General features: G+C 41.3%; 2 protein-coding genes across 2 annotated transcripts; both read right to left on the bottom strand.

The window, feature by feature from the left end:
* Positions 1-286: 286 nt before the first annotated feature.
* mbd1b (methyl-CpG binding domain protein 1b) lies at positions 287-13,297 on the bottom strand. Its single transcript, XM_063911506.1, is given in 17 exon segments — positions 287-2,658; positions 2,858-3,016; positions 5,738-5,821; positions 5,914-5,994; positions 7,286-7,462; positions 7,545-7,706; positions 8,889-8,981; positions 9,073-9,093; positions 9,658-9,753; positions 9,830-9,877; positions 9,879-9,971; positions 10,298-10,341; positions 10,474-10,556; positions 10,701-10,981; positions 11,069-11,207; positions 12,572-12,712; positions 12,958-13,297. Coding segments are annotated over 17 exon segments (2,487 nt in total). The 5' UTR covers positions 13,269-13,297; the 3' UTR covers positions 287-2,184.
* Positions 13,298-15,629: 2,332 nt separating this feature from the next.
* cxxc1b (CXXC finger protein 1b) lies at positions 15,630-21,822 on the bottom strand. The gene is made up of 14 exons (XM_063909801.1): positions 21,680-21,822; positions 20,461-20,576; positions 20,277-20,377; positions 20,029-20,168; positions 19,420-19,575; positions 18,878-19,024; positions 18,679-18,786; positions 18,393-18,571; positions 17,552-17,759; positions 16,902-17,012; positions 16,741-16,790; positions 16,563-16,659; positions 16,112-16,264; positions 15,630-15,988 (listed from the first exon to the last, which is right to left on the bottom strand). Exons 1-14 carry the CDS (start codon positions 21,680-21,682, stop codon positions 15,842-15,844), a joined length of 1,716 nt encoding a protein of 571 aa, XP_063765871.1. The 5' UTR covers positions 21,683-21,822; the 3' UTR covers positions 15,630-15,841.

The following is a 21,822-nucleotide window of genomic DNA, read 5'->3' as shown; positions in this document are numbered from 1 at the left end:
CAAAGGCGAGGCATTAGCTGCTGTTTCCACTGACACAACGCTTAATAACAAAGCTAATAACTCAACCACTCAGCCTGTGAAACACTATCCAGCTCAGTTTACTGTGACACATCATACACACCGACAAATATAAAATAACCAGATATGCACGGAAGCAGCAGCTGTGGTCATAGGTTTATAAAATAGTTCATTATTCTCGAGATGCGTTTCAGATCTAGGGAAGGGTTGATTTGCACGCAGTTGTCAGGAAGACACAGACAATCAAAATATGTCTGAATTCTCTGAATAGGTTTAATTTTTTATTTATTTAAAAGTTTAACAATAGCAATGGCTTTTCAAAGAATTTAAACTGAACTTAAACATTTCAGTGACTCGAGGAAACCGAGATAACAAACATCAACCTGATATATGTTAAGAATGCATAAACCTCCGCGTAGGTAAAGTCTTGTGTCACTCTATAAATGTCCCAATAGAGAAAATTCTATTCAATCTCGGAAAATTGAATTACTGTACAATTTACACACAACACAATATTCAAAATCAATAACATGACGATTCACAACAGAAATGGAACATATTATTTAAACCGCTACTCGTCCAAATAAATACACAAAGCCGTCATCTGCTCGATGAATTTTGGCTACAAAACATCTTATCAAGTGCAAAAGCTTCGCCGCAGCCCCTAATGATGATGCATGAAGAAAAGATGAGGTGTTTCTGCTGAGAAAAAGTTACCTGGGGGAGGAATATTTAGCTAGCAGTGTTACACTGTTCACTCGTTAGCTGTAAATTGTTCACTTACTTTTGAATTTGACTTAGCTTCACTGCACTGCGTTTCAAAAGTAACCCATTATTTCTTAACTCATAGGGCTTTGAATGTATTCGTCCAAAAAAAAAAGACCCTTTAATATCGAACTGTTCGTAACGATACACGGTGAAGGACTCCTGAAGTGTTAGATCCTGTTGTATTAAAAATAGGTAGAGGGGCTTTTTCTTTGCAAACTTCACCCTGTTATTTGGAGACTTGTCCGTCCTGCACTAACCGTTAGGTATAATTGATGTCTCGACCCCAGGACCACGACATTGCTGTTTTTAATCTGTCCTTTTTGATTACGTCGACTTCATTCCCCCACGTGGGTTTTGTATCATTTTGGTAAATTCATAGTTCACCTTTGCCCATGTTTTGTTGTTTTCCAATTGACTTAAAAACAGAGGAGGTGGAAAAAGTAAACTCATAGGTACATTTGTCATATGTCAATAAAAACATACTGGAGCACAAAACGCCATATTTTCTATTATTTTTAGGCGCATGTGTGTATAAATAATATTTTAACAGGTTAGTGCAAACACTGCAGGAAAACATTTAATGAAAGAACTGTTTTGATGTTGATTTCCATTAAATTAAAAAAAGACAAGGTGAAAAAAAGATGTTTACATGAACATAATCTGTCTCAAAGTCATATGTGATATTAAAATACCATATTCCAGCCATCCTTTTCAAAGTCTTTTTAGGCAAATGCGTGTATACACAAAAAACTATCGAGGCGTTGGCGTCCAGGTTAGTGCCAGAAGTGCAGGAAAAAAAACTCAGAACTTCTGATGCCTTCATAAACTGCTTGCATTTAAGAAACAAGTGGAGTCAAATCAACTACAAAACTAGAACTGATTAACTGGCCTAGATATAATCACAACAAGACCATAACTCGTTTTGTTCAGAAGACTTGAGGCTGCTGGGTAAATCCATTAGATCTGGTAGACGTGACCAATGTTGTTGACACGGTTGTCAGTGCTGCGGGAGAAGAGATAAAAGAGGGGGCATGGCATTTTCATTTTTGGGCTAAGAGAGATAATATTTAGGAGGAGTAAATAACTAATCAAAAGTGTAGTGATGGAGGTGGGGTGAGGGTTATCGACACCGCAGGATAACCACACAGCCAGCTAATGGATTTCATCTCGACCCGTCTCCAAACCTGCCATAACAGTCATAACAAAACAAAGAAACAGAACAGAACACGTGAGGAGAAACGCGTCCTGGAATGCCTTTGGTGGTTTTAAAAAATAATAATAATCCAGAGGTAAATCTGTGAAAATACCATATATATTATATTGTATATCACTGAAAGGAAACAAAAAAACACAAAGCTTCACTAGAGACCCGTCAAAGATCCTCTGTCCCTGCTCCAGTTAAAGTCCTTGCAGCGCTCTGCAGTTTGAACAGATGCTCACCTTCTTCTTCACCAGGAAATCACAGGTTGACGCCCGCTCCAGTATGATAGGGTCCTTTTTAAATACAGGGTATTTGGGGGGAAGTCCCTGGCACACCACGTACTCCTCCAGGCCCAGCAGCAGGTTGACCACCTCGGTGACGGAGGTTAGACGTGCCGGGTATTTATCGTACAGCGGGTGTGTGGGGAGCAGCGGCTGCTTCTGGACGGTGACCTGGTAGCAGAAGCCCGGGTCGATCAGCACGATGGCGTCCGTCAGGTTGGACTGTTTGGAGCACTGGATGATCTGCAGCTGAGGGCCGTCAACCAGGATGGCGTACCACAGGATGGGCATGACCGAGGAGCGCAAAGACTGGAGCAGCTTCATCAGCTGGTTCTCGATGTCCACACCACTGCTAGTCTGGCTCTCGGCCAAACTGAAGATCTGTGTGATCTGCAGAGAGAGGAAAATGTTTTTAAAGCAAACACAGCACAAGCCTTAGCCGTAACACAAAGAATTTCACTCAGGTTTAAGCATACTTATTCTCATATCAAATCAAATAAGCTGCAAAGTTCCCAGCGCGAAGCTAACCGTCATCCCTGCAGCACTATATCCAGACAGCTAATGTGAAAAGTCTCAGCAGGACACTTACCGTGGGGAGCTCATCTTCTTCATCCTCCTCCTCATCCTCCTCCTCCTCATCCTCTTCCTCGTAGTCATCATCATCATCTTCCTCGTCTTCTTCTTCAACATGTCTCTGACCATGTCTGCCAGCGCGTGATTTCTCTGCATCCCATCTGCTCAGCTGGTCCTGGATTGATAAGGGGGAGGTCATGAGCCTTGCCATTAGCTACAGCTTGAGACGACTAAGACAATCACTCAGACAAAACCAAGAAAGTTAAATCATATCGGATCCAATCTCAGCCGCATCAGATCTGCACATATTTGTATTTTGTGTCTCTTCTGGGACATGTCTCCATGCTTTAATGTTCAAAAGGCTCTTTATTTTTCTCATACTGCCTCTGCTGCAGCACCTCTTTTCACCCTCTGTCTGAAACCAGAGCCCAGTCTGCTCTGATTGGATAGCTGGCCGGCTCTGTTGTGATTGGTCAACAGCTTAAAGTTTTCACGCCCCTTACCCTATCACATACAATGTGTTGGGCCTCTACCCAATAACAGAAAAACTGCGACTCTGAAAAGGTTAAATTAGGGAATTAGCAGAATTCTGCAAAGTTGTCAATAGCTGAACTTTGCCATCCTGTAATAAAAAAAACTTTGGATACCACCATGATACTTGACTACACAAAGCATCACCAGATCAGATGACAAAAGAAGAGAGGGGCAACAGGGAGAGAGAACAAGCTTGGCATCCTTCAAATGGAGATCAAATTCACTTTTTGGGATGGCCTGGTGCCAAGTGGTTAAGCTGTGTACTATGTCGTTACAAAACCCCCAGATTGAGTCTGTCTGCATATGTTGCATGTCACTCTTCCTCTCCTCATTATTATTTCCTGTCTGTGTCTACGCTGTCAGACTTCGCAATAAAGGCACATATGAGCCCCAGGATTAACATATGTGCTGTTTGCGTTGCAGAGTGGGAAGGACCACACTGATTTAAGGCAAAATAAAGGAAGTCTGATGCAAAAAAAGCGAGCCATGGACTGTAATTACCATGGACTGGAAATAAACATGGTCAAACAGACAGAGCTGGAGCCAGAGCTGGAGCCAGGCCTGGATTCATCACACTGAGCCATATGGCCAAAAACAGCAAGACAACAGCAAAACAAATAAGGACATCGTCAAGGAGCCACAAGCATTGTAAAGACAGTGGTAAACAGGAGGCCCTGAAACTAAAACACAGACACACTAGTACCATTTAGAAAAAAAATCAGCATACAGTGGGGCAAAAAAGTATTTATTCAGCCACCAATTGTGCAAGTTCTCCCATTTAAAAAGATGAGAGAGGCCTGTAATTGTTATCATAGGTATACCTCAACTATGAGAGACAGAATGAGAAAATAAAATCCAGGAAATCACATTGTAGGATTTTTAATGAATTAATTTTCAAATGATTGTGGAAAATAAGTATTTGGTCAATAACAAAAGTTCATCTCAATACTTTGTTATATACCCTTTGTTGGCAATGACAGAGGTCAAACGTTTTCTGTAAGTCTTCACAAGGTTTCCACACACTGTTGCTGGTATTTTGGCCCATTCCTCCATGCAGATCTCCTCTAAAGCAGTGATGTTTTGGGGCTGTCCCTGGGCAATACGGACTTTCAACTCCCTCCAAAGATTTTCTATGGGGTTGAGATCTGGAGACTGACTAGGCCACTCCAGGACCTTAAAATGCTTCTTACGAAGCCACTCCTTCGTTGCCCTGGCGGTGTGTTTGGGATCATTGTCATGCTGAAAGACCCAGCCACGCTTCATCTTCAGTGCCCTTGCTGATGGAAGGAGGTTTTCACTCAAAATCTCACGATACATGGCCCCATTCATTCTTTCCTTTACACGGATCAGTCGTCCTGGTCCCTTTGCAGAAAAACAGCCCCAAAGCATGATGTTTCCACCCCCATGCTTCACAGTAGGTATGGTGTTCTTTGGATGCAACTCTGCATTCTTTCTCCTCCAAACACGACGAGTTGAGTTTTTACCAAAAAGTTCTATTTTGGTTTCATCTGACCATATGACATTCTCCCAATCCTCTTCTGGATCATCCAAATGCCCTCTAGGAAACTTCTGACGGGCCTGGACATGTACTGGCTTAAGCAGGGGGACACGTCTGGAACTGCAGGATTTAAGTCCCTGGCGGCGTAGTGTGTTACTGATGGTAGCCTCTGTTACTTTGGTCCCAACTCTCTGCAGGTCATTCACTAGGTCCCCCCGTGTGGTTCTGGGATTTTTGCTCCCCGTTCTTGTGATCATTTTGACCCCACGGGGTGAGATCTTGCGTGGAGCCCCAGATCGAGGGAGATTAGCAGTGGTCTTGTATGTCTTCCATTTTCTAATAATTGCTCCCACAGTTGATTTCTTCACACCAAGCTGCTTACCTATTGCAGATTCAGTTTTCCCAGCCTGGTGCAGGTCTACAATTTTGTCTCTGGTCTCCTTTGACAGCTCTTTGGTCTTGGCCATAGTGGAGTTGGAGTATGACTGTTTGAGGTTGTGGACAGGTGTCTTTATACTGATAACGAGTTCAAAAAGGTGCCATTAATACAGGTAACGAGTGGAGGACAGAGGAGCCTCTTAAAGAAGAAGTTACAGGTCTGTGAGAGCCAGAAATCTTGCTTGTTTGTAGGTGACCAAATACTTATTTTACCGAGAAATTTACCAATTAATTCATCAAAAATCTGACAATGTGATTTCCTGGATTGTTTCCCCCATTCTGTCTCTCATAGTTGAAGTGTACCTATGATGAAAATTACAGGCATCTCTCATCTTTTTAAATGGGAGAACTTGCACAATTGGTGGCTGACTAAATACTTTTTTGCCCCACTGTATGTTTGGCCTGATATATGAAAAAACAAGGTACCTGTTCAAAGCTGTTGTTGTTGTTGCTTATGTCAGGAATTCTGTCAGGGAGTCCGTTCAGCTGCCCGAAATCCAAATGATTTAACTGCAGAACAACAAAAATTAAGTTTGCATTACGCTTCAGTAAGATAAGCCTCAGGTGACAAAAACAGGTGAATATAAAGTCTATTTTCAGACCTGCATAGATGGATGGTGGTTTGTCACATTCAGTTCGTAGGAGAGACTGTTATCACTGGTAAACTCAGGGTTCCAGTTCATCTACAGCAGAGAAACATGAGTAAGAACAAACCACCATTTCTACTTTGAAGGGATTTTGTGTTTAATAAGGGGGTTGTATAAGGTGCTACTTATCCATAGTGAGTGTGGAGACACAGATAAGAAGTCAGAGTGGATGAGAGGCAGCAGCAAAATGTATTACATACCCCTTTTCAAAATGAGCTCCGCTGATTCAGATTGCTAACCACTTAAAAACTAGTTTGCTTCCCCCCCCCACCAGAGCCCGAGAGGAGCCACGTTATGATGTCACAGTTTACTGCTTTTTCTCAGATCGGCCACATCATGTAGTCTTATTTTTACAAAAGCCAGATTTAACTGGGCCCCAACTCCAAACTGGCTCTTGGTAACACCTCGTGGAAAAGGCTTATCAGTCAACTAAAAAAGGAACCACCTCAAAACGCTTGATACCAGGTTAACTTAATATTTTCACAGCTTTACCTTACCGTCAGAAAGCCCTTTCAGAAAGGGAACATGAGCTGAGTAATGTTTCTGTACAAAACATGAACTCTTTCAACTCTAGATGTATTGATAATATGTCGTGTGATGTCTGGGCCTCTATTCTCAAGCTTCCTATAGCTTATCAGGTGAAGTGACTCCATAACCCAAACGTGTACCTGGTTGCATCGCACTATTTTATTAATTACAAACAGTATTTAATTGTACATCACTGCACAATACTTAATCTCAACTCTTAAAATTCTGTTATTGTATATTTAATTCTCTACATACAGAATCCTGCATACAGTTGATCACTTTCATCCTGCCATGCATAAGTTAGCTTGTTTTGTTTATATTCTATTCATTATTCATTTTGCACTACTTTTATTTTAAGAAGTAGTATTTCTATTTTATTATTATTTTGTCTTATGCCCTTTTATAATATGTTGCACTGTTGGAGGAGCTCGGGACCTAAGATTCTCAATGCCAGAACTACACTGTAGCGACTGTGCACATGATAACAAAAATCCTTGAGGTGTCAAATTCCACATGCCTCCTTTATAGCTCATGATTCTACTTAAACTTGTGAATAAATGAAATACAATTAGTAATTTTACAGCTCAGAACACGGAAGATGCTGGTGTACCGCTGCCTCATTCGGTTATATCGTTTGTGCTACTTTGTGTAGCCCCCCCCCCGTCCACAGCAGCATAGCGCTTAGCTTCAGTGCCAGTACTCTTGTCTGTTCAGCCAAACCAGGAGCTTCTTCTTTATTTTATTGGATATGGACAGACACAATAAAAACCTTCTATGACCAAAGGCATCAGGGACTCACTCCTTGCAGGTTACTGTCGTCGTCTTCGTTGTCAGTGAAGTCTAAGCCCGATGTTCCTTTGTTTTTCTTTAGACCTGACTTTCTGCTGTATGTGTAGTGCGGTCGAGGTCTGCCCGGCAACAGTGAGCTCTCTGGCCCGAGGTCTGCTTGTCCCATCTGGTACGGCAGCAAGTGTCTCTGCCAAATGTGACAGAGATATTTAATCACCTTTACATTATTACTGGATGAGCACTTTTATTCACACTCTATAGGGTCTCACCATCGCCTGTCTCTGACACTGACGTAGTCGACACTTCTGCCTCTTCTTGTTGCTGCCTCCGAACTTTGGTTTGTCCACGCAGAAATCACACGTGCCGCAGTCTTTCCTGCAGAGACAGGCTTTGCATTCTCCACAGGACCGTCGCTTCCGCTTCTTATGCCACTGAGGGCAAGTCAAGTATATAATATGGGAGAAAGAGACATATTTAATGTAGTTATTTCAACACTGTCAGTGGCACCTTTTCTGTTGAATGAATCATGGTATAAAGGACTCAAATGTCAGCTACAATATAAATGAACACATCAGATGACAAAATAAATACATGAAACAAAAGTATTGCCAAATTTACATCACATGGTTTTCCATTAGTGACAGTAGTTGATGGAAACATGTGGTTTTAGCAAATGTGGTGAAAATGTCTTTAGTCCAATGACCAATAACCCCAGCAAAATACCAGAACTAAACATCCATGACAAACCATAGACAGCACATGTTTATTTGCGCCAGCATTAAAGCATCTTTACCTGAATGGTTTTTACATCAGGTCCTAAAATGCTAAAAAGGTTATATTATTACCTCTGTGAACGTGTCTACGCGTATGCACCTGTTGATCCCTCTTTCCTATTTCTCTTCCCTTTCACTCTTCCTGCCTGCCTGGACAACATCTATCTACTCCTTTTTCTTATGTATTTTCTGTAGCTGAAACAAAGCCTCAGTTTCAACTGGTACACCTTACTCACGGGCGGAGGGGCGGGCAGAGAGCATGAGGCATATAGTGTGGGTGTAGGTCTTCTACAGTCGGAGGGTTCAGTGTGTCCATGCCCTACTGCTTGCCTCCTTTTCAACTTCAAGCATCCTGAGAAAATGCTTTAAATTCTAAAATTGGTTATTTTTCCGACAGAAACTTTATAATAAGTCGCATTCGGCTAGATAGAATTGATATGCTTTATAAATGCTGTGACCCATCCTAGTGTTAGGAGCAGTGGGCTGCCATTATGTACTGCGCCCGGGGAGCAGTGTAGGTAACCAGTGTCTTGCTCAGGGACACCACGGTGGCACTTGGTCTTTCGGGGACTTGAACTGGTGACCTTCCAGTTCCCAGGCCAAGCCCCTATGGACTTTGCCACCACCGCCCTGCTTTGCCACCACCACCCTGCATTTCGTTGTCCTAGTACTTGTACTCTGTGCAATGACAATAAAGTTGAATCTAATCTAATAGTTGTTTTCCTGTCTTCACCACAGATGTTTTTCCCTGTGAAGGAAAGAAAAGCTGCACACTTTACCATCCACTATTCAGGCCTATAAGAGTCGCTCAATGAGGAGCAGGTTCATAAATAAACTCACATCATCATCATCGTCAGTCGACATGTCATCGTCGTCATCGAGGTCCACGTTGACGGAGAAGTTCTCTGTGTCGCTACTCTTCAGACTCAGCTGCTGTGTGAATGAAACAGTGCCAGTGAGAGAGGGTAAAAGGTAGCAATCATATTATGTAATATACGTAAGATGGAAATGTGTCTTGATTTACCTGCGAGTCCGTGACTTCATTCTGTAAAATAAAAAGGTTTTTTTAGAAATGAAATTTAAATTCAGTGTAGGGCTGCACGATACGCAAACAGTGATTGCATTATGATTCTCAATATTGATCTAGTTGAATCATAATTATCATTGAATACATATGAAATGATAATGGTAACAGTTTCAATAGGATCTTAATCAACAAAGATTTTTTGTAAAATACTATTTATATTTCTTTAGTAGAATAGGATTTGTATGCAGGGATAACTTTGCAGTTCCAAAATGACTTGAACACATATTAAGCCTTTAACAAATACTGTGCTAACTGAGATTTCAATTTTTGACTATTCCTTATTGCGCTATGATTTCAAATAAACAAGAGCTGATCATGATTTTATGCCAAAGCTTCAGTGTGTAATTTTGCTGTGATTACAGTGTTGAACATTTGGAAGGAGTATAGGATAGTTTTCACCAATAGTCATTCTATTTGAAATTCTATTTTACTAAAAACACTGGCAACGATCAAGGTTGACTTAAGGGTAAACCTTGGTCTAAACGTGACACAGATTAAATACAAATAGCAACATCATTTGACCTGCGTAGTGTAGCAAGAACCCATGATTTCATCAAACGTCTCTGGAATTTCGTTGTAAGGCCTCTGCGGCATGAAGCCCCCACTTCCAGGGCCCTGCTGGAACATAAAACAAAGCGTCAATGCAAAAGAAATACACCTCTAAATAAAAACTGTTGAGCGCCCGGGAGCTAACCTTGCGAATAGGACAAATACATTTGCGTTTCCGGCATAAGCGCTTTCCGTGTCTCTGGGCTCTGCAGTCCATTCTTGCAGTTGGCACACTGCCCACAGTTGACCGTGTTCAGGCATCCCACACACTGTCCGCAGGGAATCCACTACCAATAGCATGAACATAAATAAGAAAGCACGTTTGATAATTAACTAACACCCATTTTCCTTTCCTCTGTATTTTTCTCACATTTCATCTCTGGAAATCGAGGCATATGGTCTTTCGGGGGTTGAAGATTCTTTTCATGTCAGACATAAAACTGTCCGGTCAATTTCCGCAACTCCCCTGATATAAACCCAACATTTACACATGTACGTTCTGAATCCATGGTTTAAATACTGTGTAATTCACACATTACCAATAAGCCACATGCTAACCTTTTGGCTATTTAAACAGTTCATCCACACCACTGTTGGACAGACAATGCTTTACCTTTCTGAATCGAACCATCGGATGCTCTTTCGTCTTCGAGCTGGCTGAAATTAGAAAGAAAGAAACATTGTAGGATGAAAGCCTTCACCGGAGTTATTGCCATTATTTTTATCAACAATTTCTAAAGCTGTAGTTTCCTCAGAATCATGACGTTGCATAACCACAAACTGACATACCCCAGCAGCTGGGACAGCAGGGCCTCTTCCTTTGTTTGTCGTACCACGTGCCTATGAAGGAAATACTGCATCTGGAACAAACCCTGCAGGGAAAACAAAACCGCTCAGCATATCACATCTAATCCCCACAAACAACTCCCTTTCATTAAACTGAAAGACTTGAGTGTCTTGTTGATTACATCAGCAGCTTTAATGGTTGACATATAAACAATTAATAATGGACTAACAGTGTGTTTTCCTCAGAGCCGACTTCCCCATTTATGGAGGGGAGGGGGAGTGCTCTGGATGATGAAGGAAGTTGAACTTTATTTTTCTCTTCTGCCGGTGGTTCTTCATATTCTTGTTTTGGAATTACTACTGTGCTGTTGGAGGACAAAACACTCTGTTGGGGCGGGACGTTTTTGGGCGGAAGGTTGGGGGTGAGCCTGTGGTAGGAGTCTGGAGTGTCGGCCCCCTCCCCTCGCTCCATAAAGCTGGACTCTGAGGAGGAACTCTCCGGGACTTTCCTCTAATGGATAAAAAGAGAGGATGACTTTACTGTGAGATTCACACCTCTTAAATGTTTCAAGCTTTAAGTGCTAGAAGAGGCTGTTACCTTGGCTCTGTTGCGAACTCTCGTGGTGGGTAGTCCGCCTTCGATAAACTTTCCTGACTTGTATTCAAAGGTTGACAAGTCAACTGCCACCATCGCTGACATCAGCTCTACTCGGCTTCTCACTCGATCCCCTCGCGGACTGCAAAGAGAAAAATAAAATAAACAACCGCTAAAAACTACAATCCAGTTGTCATCTAATCGCATGCATATCTAAATATCTAAATATCTTGTTTTTTAGGAATTAGGCTTTTAAAACTGTCTTTAAACAGTTTTATTGTTTCGTCCATAAAATGTTCCTACTAAACCTAAATATAAAAATCTGTAAATATAAAAATCCTAATAACGTATACCAACACATTTTAAAAATAACAAGTACATTTAGGCTCTAAAATGTCCATCCATCTATCCATCTTCTCCCACTTTTCCGTCAGGGTCGCGGAGGTAACAGCTCCAGCAGAGAGCCCCAAACTTTCCTTTCCCTGGCCACATCAACCAGCTCTGACTGGGGGATTCCAAGGCGCTCCCAGGCCAGCGAAGAGATATAATCCCTCCACCTGGTCCTAGGTCTACCCCTTGGTCTCTTCCCAGCTGGACGTGCCTGGAACACCTCCCTAGGGAGGCGCCCAGGGCAGATCCAGTGAGTGCTGAAGGGCACAGACCGATGAAGCCATTAGGACCACATCATCTGCAAAAAGCAGTGGTGCAATCCTTAGCCCACCGAACTGCAAACCCCCTCCCCCACGACTACGCCTCGAAATCCTGTCCATGAATATCACTAACAGGATTGGTGACAAAGCGCAGCCCTGGCGGAGGCCAAACCTCACCGGAAATCGGTCCGACGTGCTGCCGAGGACCCGGACACAGCTCTCACTTTGAGAGTACAGAGATTGGATGGCCCTGAGCAGAGACCCCCTCACCCCATACTCCCGCAGCACCTCCCACAGTATCTCCCTGGGAACCCGGTCATACGCCTTCTCCAAATCCACAAAGCACATGTAGACCGGATGAGCGTACTCCCAGGCCCCCTCCAGGATCCTTGCGAGACTGAAAAGCTGGTCCGTCGTTCCACAACCAGGACGAAAACCACATTGTTCCTCTTCAATCTGAGGTTCGACAATCGGCCGGACCCTCCTTTCCAGCACCTTAGAGTAAACTTTCCCGGGGAGGCTGAGTAATGTGATGCCTCTGTAATTGGCACACACCCTCTGATCCCCCTTTTTAAAGAGAGGAACCACCACCCCGGTCTGCCACTCCTTCGGTACTGTTTCCGGCTCTAAAATGTATTAAATCATATTTTCAATGTATCCATTGCGGTACGTAGCCGTTATGATTGTTGTTGTCACATTGCACAGAAAACACAAGAGTAAAAGTAAAAATAAATACATCACATTACCTCTATCAACATTGTTGAACACAGAGTCAAAATATAAGTTACGTTCTGCACCCTGCAATTCAAAACCACGGTACATTGGATTTCTTTACAATTCACTACGCAGTAATTACCTCAAGTAATATACATCCTTCTGTCCAATGCTAGAACCTGAGCGCCGGACTACTTCTTTGCGTTTCCAACCATCTCCAAGAATTGGCCATTCTTCCCATCCTTCATCGGGATGCGATCGCTTGCGACGGGGAAGCTGAAATCTGAATTTAAAAAGGGGAAATATAAATATTGTTATATACAGCTTGTCTCTTTCACTAAATTGAGGTAGAGTTGCAATGAATCCCTAAAAAGTAGTTCAACAAAATACAGAACATAACACGATGAACTATAGAAAATAATAAGGGCATCTTAGTAAATAATACTTTACATATAATCTATTATAATCTAATCTGAGATAATGACGCACAATGTCAGGACCACAGAACAAGATAGAAGGACAACTTACTTATAAACCTTCTTGTTATTCTTCTCGCTGCCCGCCACGCTCACACTCTTTTCACTTTCTCCTGCCAGACTTTCAGCTTCATCATAGTCATCATCCTCCAGGGGCTCAAACCAGTCAACAGGGGGCTCTAAACCAGCAGCCTTATCTTCCTCCTTGACTTGTACTGGAGTTTCCTTTACAGGATCTGAGCTGGGGGGGTTTTTCTCTGTTGATATTTCTGTTTCACTGCTGATCGTCTCTGTGCTTTGTCCCACATCTTTTGCCTCTGGCTCTGTGACAGAGGCTGGTGCCCCAACTGGTTCCTCGTTCATTGTTGCACTCCTTCAAGCTCCAAATTGTATTCCTGGAAACAAATAACGATTTCCCTTAGTGTCGGCATTGCATCCCATTTAACGTTCCCATGTGTTGTCACACTGTCTGAGCATGTATCCTCAAACTATGGTTTGGTTAGATAGATGAATGGTCAGGATGGTTGACAACCTTTCAGTTTTTCAGAACCAAAACTGGAAAAAAGTCGTATTGACTTGTAGCTGCATACTGAACACAACGGTAACCTAGCTTTATGGTTGTTTGAGTAGTAAAAATGTTAGTTAAAAAGCCTGAGCTGGCCCCGGCCGTGGTGCAACTGGCTGGGGCACCTGCACCGTATGCCAGCGACCCAGGTTCGATTCCCGACCCATGGTCCTTTCCGGATCCCGCCCCGACTCTCTCTCCCACTTTCATGTCAATCTCCACTGTCCTATCCGATTAAAGGCAAAAGCCTCAGCTGATCAGATATCCATTCAAGTGTATCTAGCACATTATGTACACAGACGGATTCTAGGTCATGCTCCATTCTAATAAACATTACCTTTCATAAATAAAGCCAATATTGTCACATATCCATGGTAAACAGACTAGCACTTGATTGTTATAATAACACCAAGCTACACAAAGGTATCATCTGCCATTTGAAGTGCTGTTTTTGCAAAAAAGAAACTACACTAATACTCAGATATTGGTTATTATTTCTAAATACGTAGTTTGGCATAATCCCATATATTACTAGTAGCTACAGTAACGTTAGAAAGGATTAAGATACTAGCGACTGTCAGCGGCTGTTAGCTAGCTACAGCATCCCTCCATGGTTCATTTACCCCCCCTTGAGTCGATAATCAGTTTACACATACCTGCTGTTACGAGAGCCAAACAACACATACCTTTACATTAACATTTCCAGGATTGTTGGCAGTGTGGTCACATAAGGCACCACTTTAAAGAGGTAGAGCTAACGTAGCTAGCTTACAAACATCTAGTGCTAGCGGAAACAGTGGTAGTACCAGGGGTTTAACATTCAAGATGCTAATCTGCCTGGTCCGTGCATGTTCGGGAACCCTTGCCCCCTTCCTACAGAGACAACACTACAAACAGCAAGTTTGCATTACCAAGTAGTTTCTTATTATCTTTGTTTTTATATTGAAGTCAAATTATAACACGGGCACCTTCTATGTGTATTATATACAATGAAGTGTCAGTGTCTCTCAGGCAACGTGGTAATTCTCACATTTACTCAAGCAGACACGTGTGTATAGTGTGTCTGTTTTACATCTCTACTTGAGCTATTTCCGGTAGCAACATAGTAACCCTAATATACCACCGTGAGACTTGGTTGAATTTAATTCGTTGTTTACTCATTTCAAACGTTATTTATTTGAATTTTGTTGCCAGGAGAAAAGGAAAAAACAATAAACAAGCGGAAGGGAGTGACTTCTCTCATACTGCACTCTACCCTTTGATAGCGCTCTCTCGCCTTCAAGCTATTGTGCTGCCTTCACGGGTTATGGGAAAGAAGTGTACTGGTAGCGCTGTGTTCGTCTTAAAATAAGGATTGTCTTCACATCGGAGCACAGATAGAACATCATATCTACCATTGACATTGTTTTATCTTATAGTTTGTTCCTCTTTTGAAACTATTTTGTAGCGTTTTCTTTTTTTTTAAGACCATCTGATATGCACACTATTGGTAAACAAGCAAGAATTTAGGAGGAGCACTTGAAGGCAACGGTTCACTTTCTCATTTCTTATATATACATATTTAAAATGTACAGATATTCAGGCAATAAACAAAAATACACACATAACATTGGGGAGTGAACCATTTTTGTGATTTAAGGGGCAAAGCCTTATTCAGTTTGTAATGATGTGTATTTAAATAACCAATACATCACCTTTTCACAAGAAACATTACCCATAATCAGAAAGTAAGTCAACTGATGCATAAAACATAGCTAGGTAAATACAATACAATCTTCTTCCTTTTAAATAGTAAAAAGCAGAGAGTCAGTCAGGAAGTCCCATCACATGAGCAGTGCGGTATGAGAGGTTGAAAAGTTGTGTTTTTTAATTGTAATCTGGGTCTGTACTCAGCGTTTGGTTACTATGACTAAGTTACTAATAGTGTTTGTTGCGGGGGGAATAGTCTACCCTGCAATGTCCATCGTACTTCACTACTTTTGATGAACTTTTTATCAGCCTTTCCTTGCTTACATTCATACATGCAACCATTTTCCCCCTTTGAAAAACAGCACTGATTGTTTTGAAGATGGACCGATACAGCCACACTTCTTGGTCAGTAATTTTATTCAAAGATACATGCATTATAGAAAGGCTAAAAGAAATTCTAGAACAAATAGCAGATTCGTCAAAGTGTTTATTCTGAGCATTCATACCAAAAGCAGCTGTTATCAATCAACAGCAAGTCATCCATCGCAGTCAGGAAAATATATATATCCATTTACCTCTTTCAGTTAGTTATCACAAAAACATTTTAAAATAATTATCTAGTTAGAAAATGAGTTTTTGACCAAATGGTATCATTTAAATCTTTAAAACTCAGACAGGTCGACTACCTATCCTTGTTACTACGGAGATCAGTGGTCACGGGGTCATGCTGAATAGTTTGGTGCAGCATCAGAGCGAGCAAACCGGCTCTGTTGGTCATCGCTGTTCTGACGTTACGCTCCTGTTCAAAGAGCTCGTCCAACTTGTACCACTTGAAAGAAAAGAAAATCGATTTCTTTGACGTTTCAAATGGAAAATATGCAACATTTCCAATAAATAATCACAATTTGATGTCCGTTAAAACCAAAAGAAACATTCCCGGAGTTCGACTTACCACTCTGACTCGCTCCAGGTCCACCTCCGCTCTCCTGAGCTTCTCCCAGTTGTAATGTTTGTTGCATTTCCTTTTGGCGACCCTGCAGTAATCTCCGGTCAGCTCAAACACATTCTTCACCAGAGGACACCCACACACCTCATCCAATGGGATCTAAAAACAAAAAAGGTCAATGAATTAACCATTTACACATAAACACTAATAGGCAGCGGACTGTATGAACATGATTCTCCATTAACTGTGTTTATTACAATATGTGCACTCGTATAATCCACAGAAAAAGGTCTGGTTAATTTATTGTCAGCTGAAGACATCAACAATGTGTTCCCTCTGGAGATCATCATAACCAATTTCTTTATTTTTTCAGATATCAATTAATATTTTAGGTCTTAGCAGGATTTTTTTATTGAAATGTGGATATCATACATGTGTCTGAGGGGTTTCCACTGACCTTAGGATCTCTGGAATGTTCCGGACACAGAACCTGAAGTCTCTTACAATACGTTTTGCTTTGGGGGTTGTACACGTCACAGAAGAGTCTCGTTGCTCTGTGGAAAAGGTAAAGACATTTCAGTAAAGCGACTAAACAGGTTGAAGTTAAACATTTTGAGAGGATTCATTTCTCTTACCCTTCTATCTTTGTAGGGTACATGGAACCGAAGGAAGTCTGACTTTCATACTGTTAAGATAATCATACAGGAAAGACATTTTAAAACCAGCCCAATTGCTTTATGTTAAAGACTGTATGTTCTATGTTTAGAGGCAGCGACAGCATTTTAAATACACTCACTTTTGCGTAACATCTCTCCATGTGTCTCAGGGCCACTTTTGGATTGATGGGATGACTACAAGACACGCAGAAGATCTGCAGGTCTGTGTCCTCGCTGTCGTTTTCATTACTCTGCACACAGAAACAAAAGCATTTAATCAAAAAGTTTTACCTCTGCTCCGTTTCAGCAGCCTTAATTGGCCTTTTCATCTACTGTTTCGAATGACAAAAGAACACTCGTCTTTTTTGTCTGGGTTCTCCGAGGGCTTCCAGTTGAAAATATGTCGAATTTCTGTGCCGTATCTTCCATACATCATAACAAAGACTAAGTAGCTCATTTTTGGAAGCAGATCAGCCGGGTGAGTGTTGTGCTTTTATCCCCGAACGCAAATCCTCCTCCTTGTTAGACTGAGCGATTGAAAGCATAAACTCATTCGTACAAAGTGTGATAGCAGGTGTCTTCTGGTTGGTGCTACTTGTGAAAAACTGGTCTCAAAAAAATATATAGCAGCATATAGAGATAATAAAAGCAACAGGCAATGCTAGTGTGTCATATGCTGCCAAGATACAAGTCCGGAAATAAAGAATTACCCTGACTTTCACAAGACTCACTGGAAGCACGTGGGAGAAATAGTTACAATAAGCGGAGCCATTGCCCTCTCCCTCCTCACCTCCTCGTCCTGCTGGACCGCCTGGTGCTTGGCCTTGGTGATGATGCCTTCCAGTTCGTGGAAGCGTCGCTCCATCTCTGTGAGGCGTTGCCGGGCGTTCTGCTGATCCCGGCGGATTCGCTCCAGCTGCTTCTTGCCGTGCTCCTCGGCGATGCAGGGACTCTGCTGCCACTGCTGGATGCGCTGAGGGAGGATCTCATAGATCCGGCTGTGGAGCAAAATGTATGCAAAAGATTGTTAAACAAGGAAGCATAATAAGGATTTCCTCATTGATATCAGTCGCAAAATACCAAACTGAGGAAGAGAAGGACAAAATAAAGAGACTAAATAAGAGACTTGAAGGCAGTGAGCAATTTACCCAGCATTTCACTTTTCCAACACTAGGTGGAGCTATAGTACTATCAGGAAATAACAAACTGGGATAAAAACAGCTTTTGGCTATTTGGTTCCTAATAACAAAAAATGATTCCTTTTTTTTTTACTCGTAAATTAGTGAACAGAAGATACATTAGACTCCTATCTAAGCGATGTTGACTTTTTAAAAGTTCTTCTAAGCAGGTATAGAGACTTAGGGGTGGGAGAATATAGATTGCAGATCTATTGTGGATTGCTAAAGTTGTGGTGAATTTAAAAAAGACACGTCACATCTGAGATGGAATCCAAATCTGAGATGGTTTCTTAACAAGTGATTCCAGTTTTAGTGTCATTCTAAGCATATTCTGATGATATTATACAATATGGTGAATAGCAATTATTCCTATGGATATCCAAAATGAAGTATCGGACCTGATAGAAGCAACATTATTGCATGAATGGTGAAAGTAGTAGTAGTAGTTCTTACTTGGCGGCTAGCTTCATGCCGCAGTCCTCGGAGCAGTATTTGGAGTTGACTCTTGTTGGCTGCACACAGCTCGGCCCGAGACACTGACGCTGCCCCGTGCTGTCCCGGAGCTCGCCTTTCTCACTGGATCTGGTTTTGTCTTTGTGCTTCTGCTTCTGTTTGTGCCGCCGTGACTCCTTCTAGATAATTTAAAAAAGAAGGAGGTGTTATAATGTACGTTACTTTCATTTACCTTACCTGGCAGAACCTCACATATTGATGATAATAGTTCAATGAGGGAACTTACTTTCTTGTCAAACTTCTTCTCTCTTCTCTTGACGTGCTTCACCTTCACAGCTTTCTTACGCATGACAGGACTGAACGGCGCCTCATCATCTTCATCACTGTTCCATGCCTGGGTGAGGAGAGCAAGAAAAATAAGACTCAAGATCATTTTTCAGATTAAATGATTCTACACGATAAGATATTGTTGAGTGTTTTTCTACCATGTTGTGGTTGTTGTTTTTTTTCCCCATTGCCTTGTACTTCTGGTAGAGTTCCTCCTCGCTGTCGTAGTCATTGGAATATCGCCTCCGTCTGTTTTCTCTTCTTTCTTGCAAAGACATCTCCTCGTCCTTCACACGCAGCATTTTCTGTACCAAACAAGAGGCCAAAGGTGTCACATTTCCAGAGTTAACTCAAGGGAGTGCACAAATACATCAGTTAACCGCTTCAGGGAGGAAAAAAAATCTCATTTTAAACCACTCTTTGGGTCTGAAAAGGTACCTATAATATATTATATGCATGATTATTTTACAGAGCACTGCTACTTTAGGGGACAAGAATATTTTGTCTCTCAGTTTGAGCATGGTGTTTCTAAAAACTACTAAATTAAATGTATTGCATCCATTCTAAGACATTAGAATGACAAAAAAGTTAGTCACATGAAGATGAAAACCTTAAAAAATGGGTGGAAATGTTAAATGTACTTCTACACTTGAGCTTGTATACTTATGTTTGTAAAGAAACTTGAGATGTAGTGACTTACCCTGGCTCGGACCTCACACTGCCTGAACCTGCACTTCTGCCTGATTTTGTTGGGGCCTCCAAACTTCTTCATGTCCTTACAAAAGTCACACGCGGCGCAGTCCTCCGTCCTCCTGCAGGGCTCACACTCCCCACACATACGAACAGAACGCTTCACCTGAAGAAAAGCAAACAATGGACAATAAGAGCCATTGCATCCTAAGAAATGTGCATTGTTTTACATCCTACATAATGAATACGTGTCCACAAAGTTCATTTATTAGGTTTGGAGTTTAGAACTTCAGAGAAAAACTATAACATTGAAGAAGATGAAGAGCAGTCAAATTGACAGTTGGAAAATAGGGCTGCACAATATATCAAACATCTATTGTAATCTATACTAGCATTTGCAGAGTATTGCAAAGACTGCCTGAACTGCCATAAATGCTTGTCTATTTATTGAACCATAGATTTCTAATCCGCATGTTAATATAAGGGGATGCTCTAGTGCTCAAGATGAATTAATAATAACAATTTGAAAGATCTCACTCTATATATTTTGTAAGTATTTTTTTATGCTCTTTGGATATTGCAGTCAAACCTAAATATTTAGTTCAGAAGTACGACTTACTTTGGATCCACGCCGCCTTTCACTCTTATAGTCGGGAGTACTCGGGGTGCTGTACTGTCTGTCGGATCCTCTGTCATACTCAACCTCCTTCTCTTTGTTTTTCTTTGTTCTGTACTTTATTTCCAGTGATGGGTTTTTACCTGGTGACAGGGAGAATGACACAGGAATGTCACGATTATGTGAAGTACTTAATATAAAGCATGGCACTTTCAAATGCTGTGATAAAAGACAAAAGGTTTTCTCAGTACCTTTGCATCTCATGCAATACCATTCCCTGATTGCCTTCGCCATCTTCTCAGTGATGTTAATGCAGTGGCCATGGAACCACTCGTTACAGTTATCACAGCCACTGTCAGTGGGAGAAGCACATGAAGGAATGAGTGTATGAGCATTGGTGCATCCATATGCAGTGATGAAAGAAACTGGACTTACATCATGAAGCAGTTGATGTCCGGTTTTCGGCAGATACAGTACAGTGGTGCGTTCTCCCCGTCCATACTGCTGTTCTCAGGCCCTGGTGCATGGTCAAGGTCAGACATTTCACTGTCCTGAAAAATAGAATATGTGTTATAACACACATAACAACTGGTAAAAACATAAATACAAGACCTGCATAACGGACTGCTGAGCTGCAGGACATTTTTCCTCAAAGGCTAAAGGCTAAACAAAACAATATTTGGGTTTTCACAATACCACTACTTTGAAGAGTAGCTCTGCTGTAAAACAGTTTTGCTGCTCAGTAACTGGGGATCTTTCCTATCAAAAGTCCCCTTATGTCCCCCCTTGAATTTCCTCCCCACCATACAAGTTCAACAGTATGAGTAAATTAATCTCCAGTAAAATCAAACAGACCCTTCTTCCTGTTGCTGTAACAAAACACTCCTGTTTCTATACTTTGAGTCAAATTAACACAGGGTTATTACACTGTAAAGGCCAGAGCATGGTGTTTAATATTAAAACTAGGCTTAGCTGTATATTATTCATATTGTCACATCCAGCTAGAAAGACTCGGTTTGTTGATGTAAGGATACTGTTTAAAATAGTGGTAGTTGGCAATGTAACCAAAAGACGTACAGTAAACCTTAAACTCCAAGGAATATTAAAAACAGCTGTGTTTATCTTTCACTAACAATATTTATATTTATATATATTTCCTTTTATTTCGTTTTTACTTTCTGTTTTGAGATGTTTATATTTAATATTGAGTCATTTTTTTTACTATGTTCCCTTTTCACATTATGTGCAAAGCCTTGTTTATATGCTGCTTTGATAGACAATCCCGATCGGGGTTTACAAAGTAGATCTTATCTTATTCACACACTGTATGTTACTGTTTGTGGCTCTGTTAGCATGCTAAGTAACATTAGCCAGTTAGCATCAGCTAGCTAAATGTCAGTTAAAGGCGATTAACTAGCCTTCTTTGCTGTACCACATATAAACTAAGTCACCACAAGTATATTGAATTTAGCTAACGGTGTAAATTCATTTTTGGGATTCAATTGGACCTATATTTACACACCTAAAAAGCTAACTAAATAGCATCACAACAGTCTCCTTTGGGATGTAAACTTATGGCCGTTTGACGTTAACGTATTCTTGTTTTTTTAACATTAGCTAACTTTGATATAAGGTGTTTCTATCGTTTACTTACCATTTTGGGGGATCTTTAATCCTTGCACGCTTGGATCGTTCAACAATTATTAATGTAAAGACAACAGATGCAACATCAAGACAGTGAACGAATTAGCTTGATAGCTAGCGTTCTGTTAAGATGTACACGGAAATAACATCGGT

The sequence above is a fragment of the Eleginops maclovinus genome, chromosome 20 (assembly GCF_036324505.1).
Source record: "Eleginops maclovinus isolate JMC-PN-2008 ecotype Puerto Natales chromosome 20, JC_Emac_rtc_rv5, whole genome shotgun sequence".
Taxonomy (NCBI): Eukaryota; Metazoa; Chordata; class Actinopteri; order Perciformes; family Eleginopidae; genus Eleginops; species Eleginops maclovinus.
This window is presented reverse-complemented; position numbering and strand designations above follow the sequence as displayed.

Excerpts from the sequence above, each read along its gene's own strand:
- cxxc1b (XM_063909801.1), bottom strand. Across the intron at positions 17,760-18,392 it reads GGCATGAAGCTAGCCGCCAA|CCGGATCTATGAGATCCTCC; the intron begins GTAAGAACTACT and ends TTTGCTCCACAG. Across the intron at positions 16,660-16,740 it reads TACCCTACAAAGATAGAAGG|AGCAACGAGACTCTTCTGTG; the intron begins GTAAGAGAAATG and ends CCTTTTCCACAG.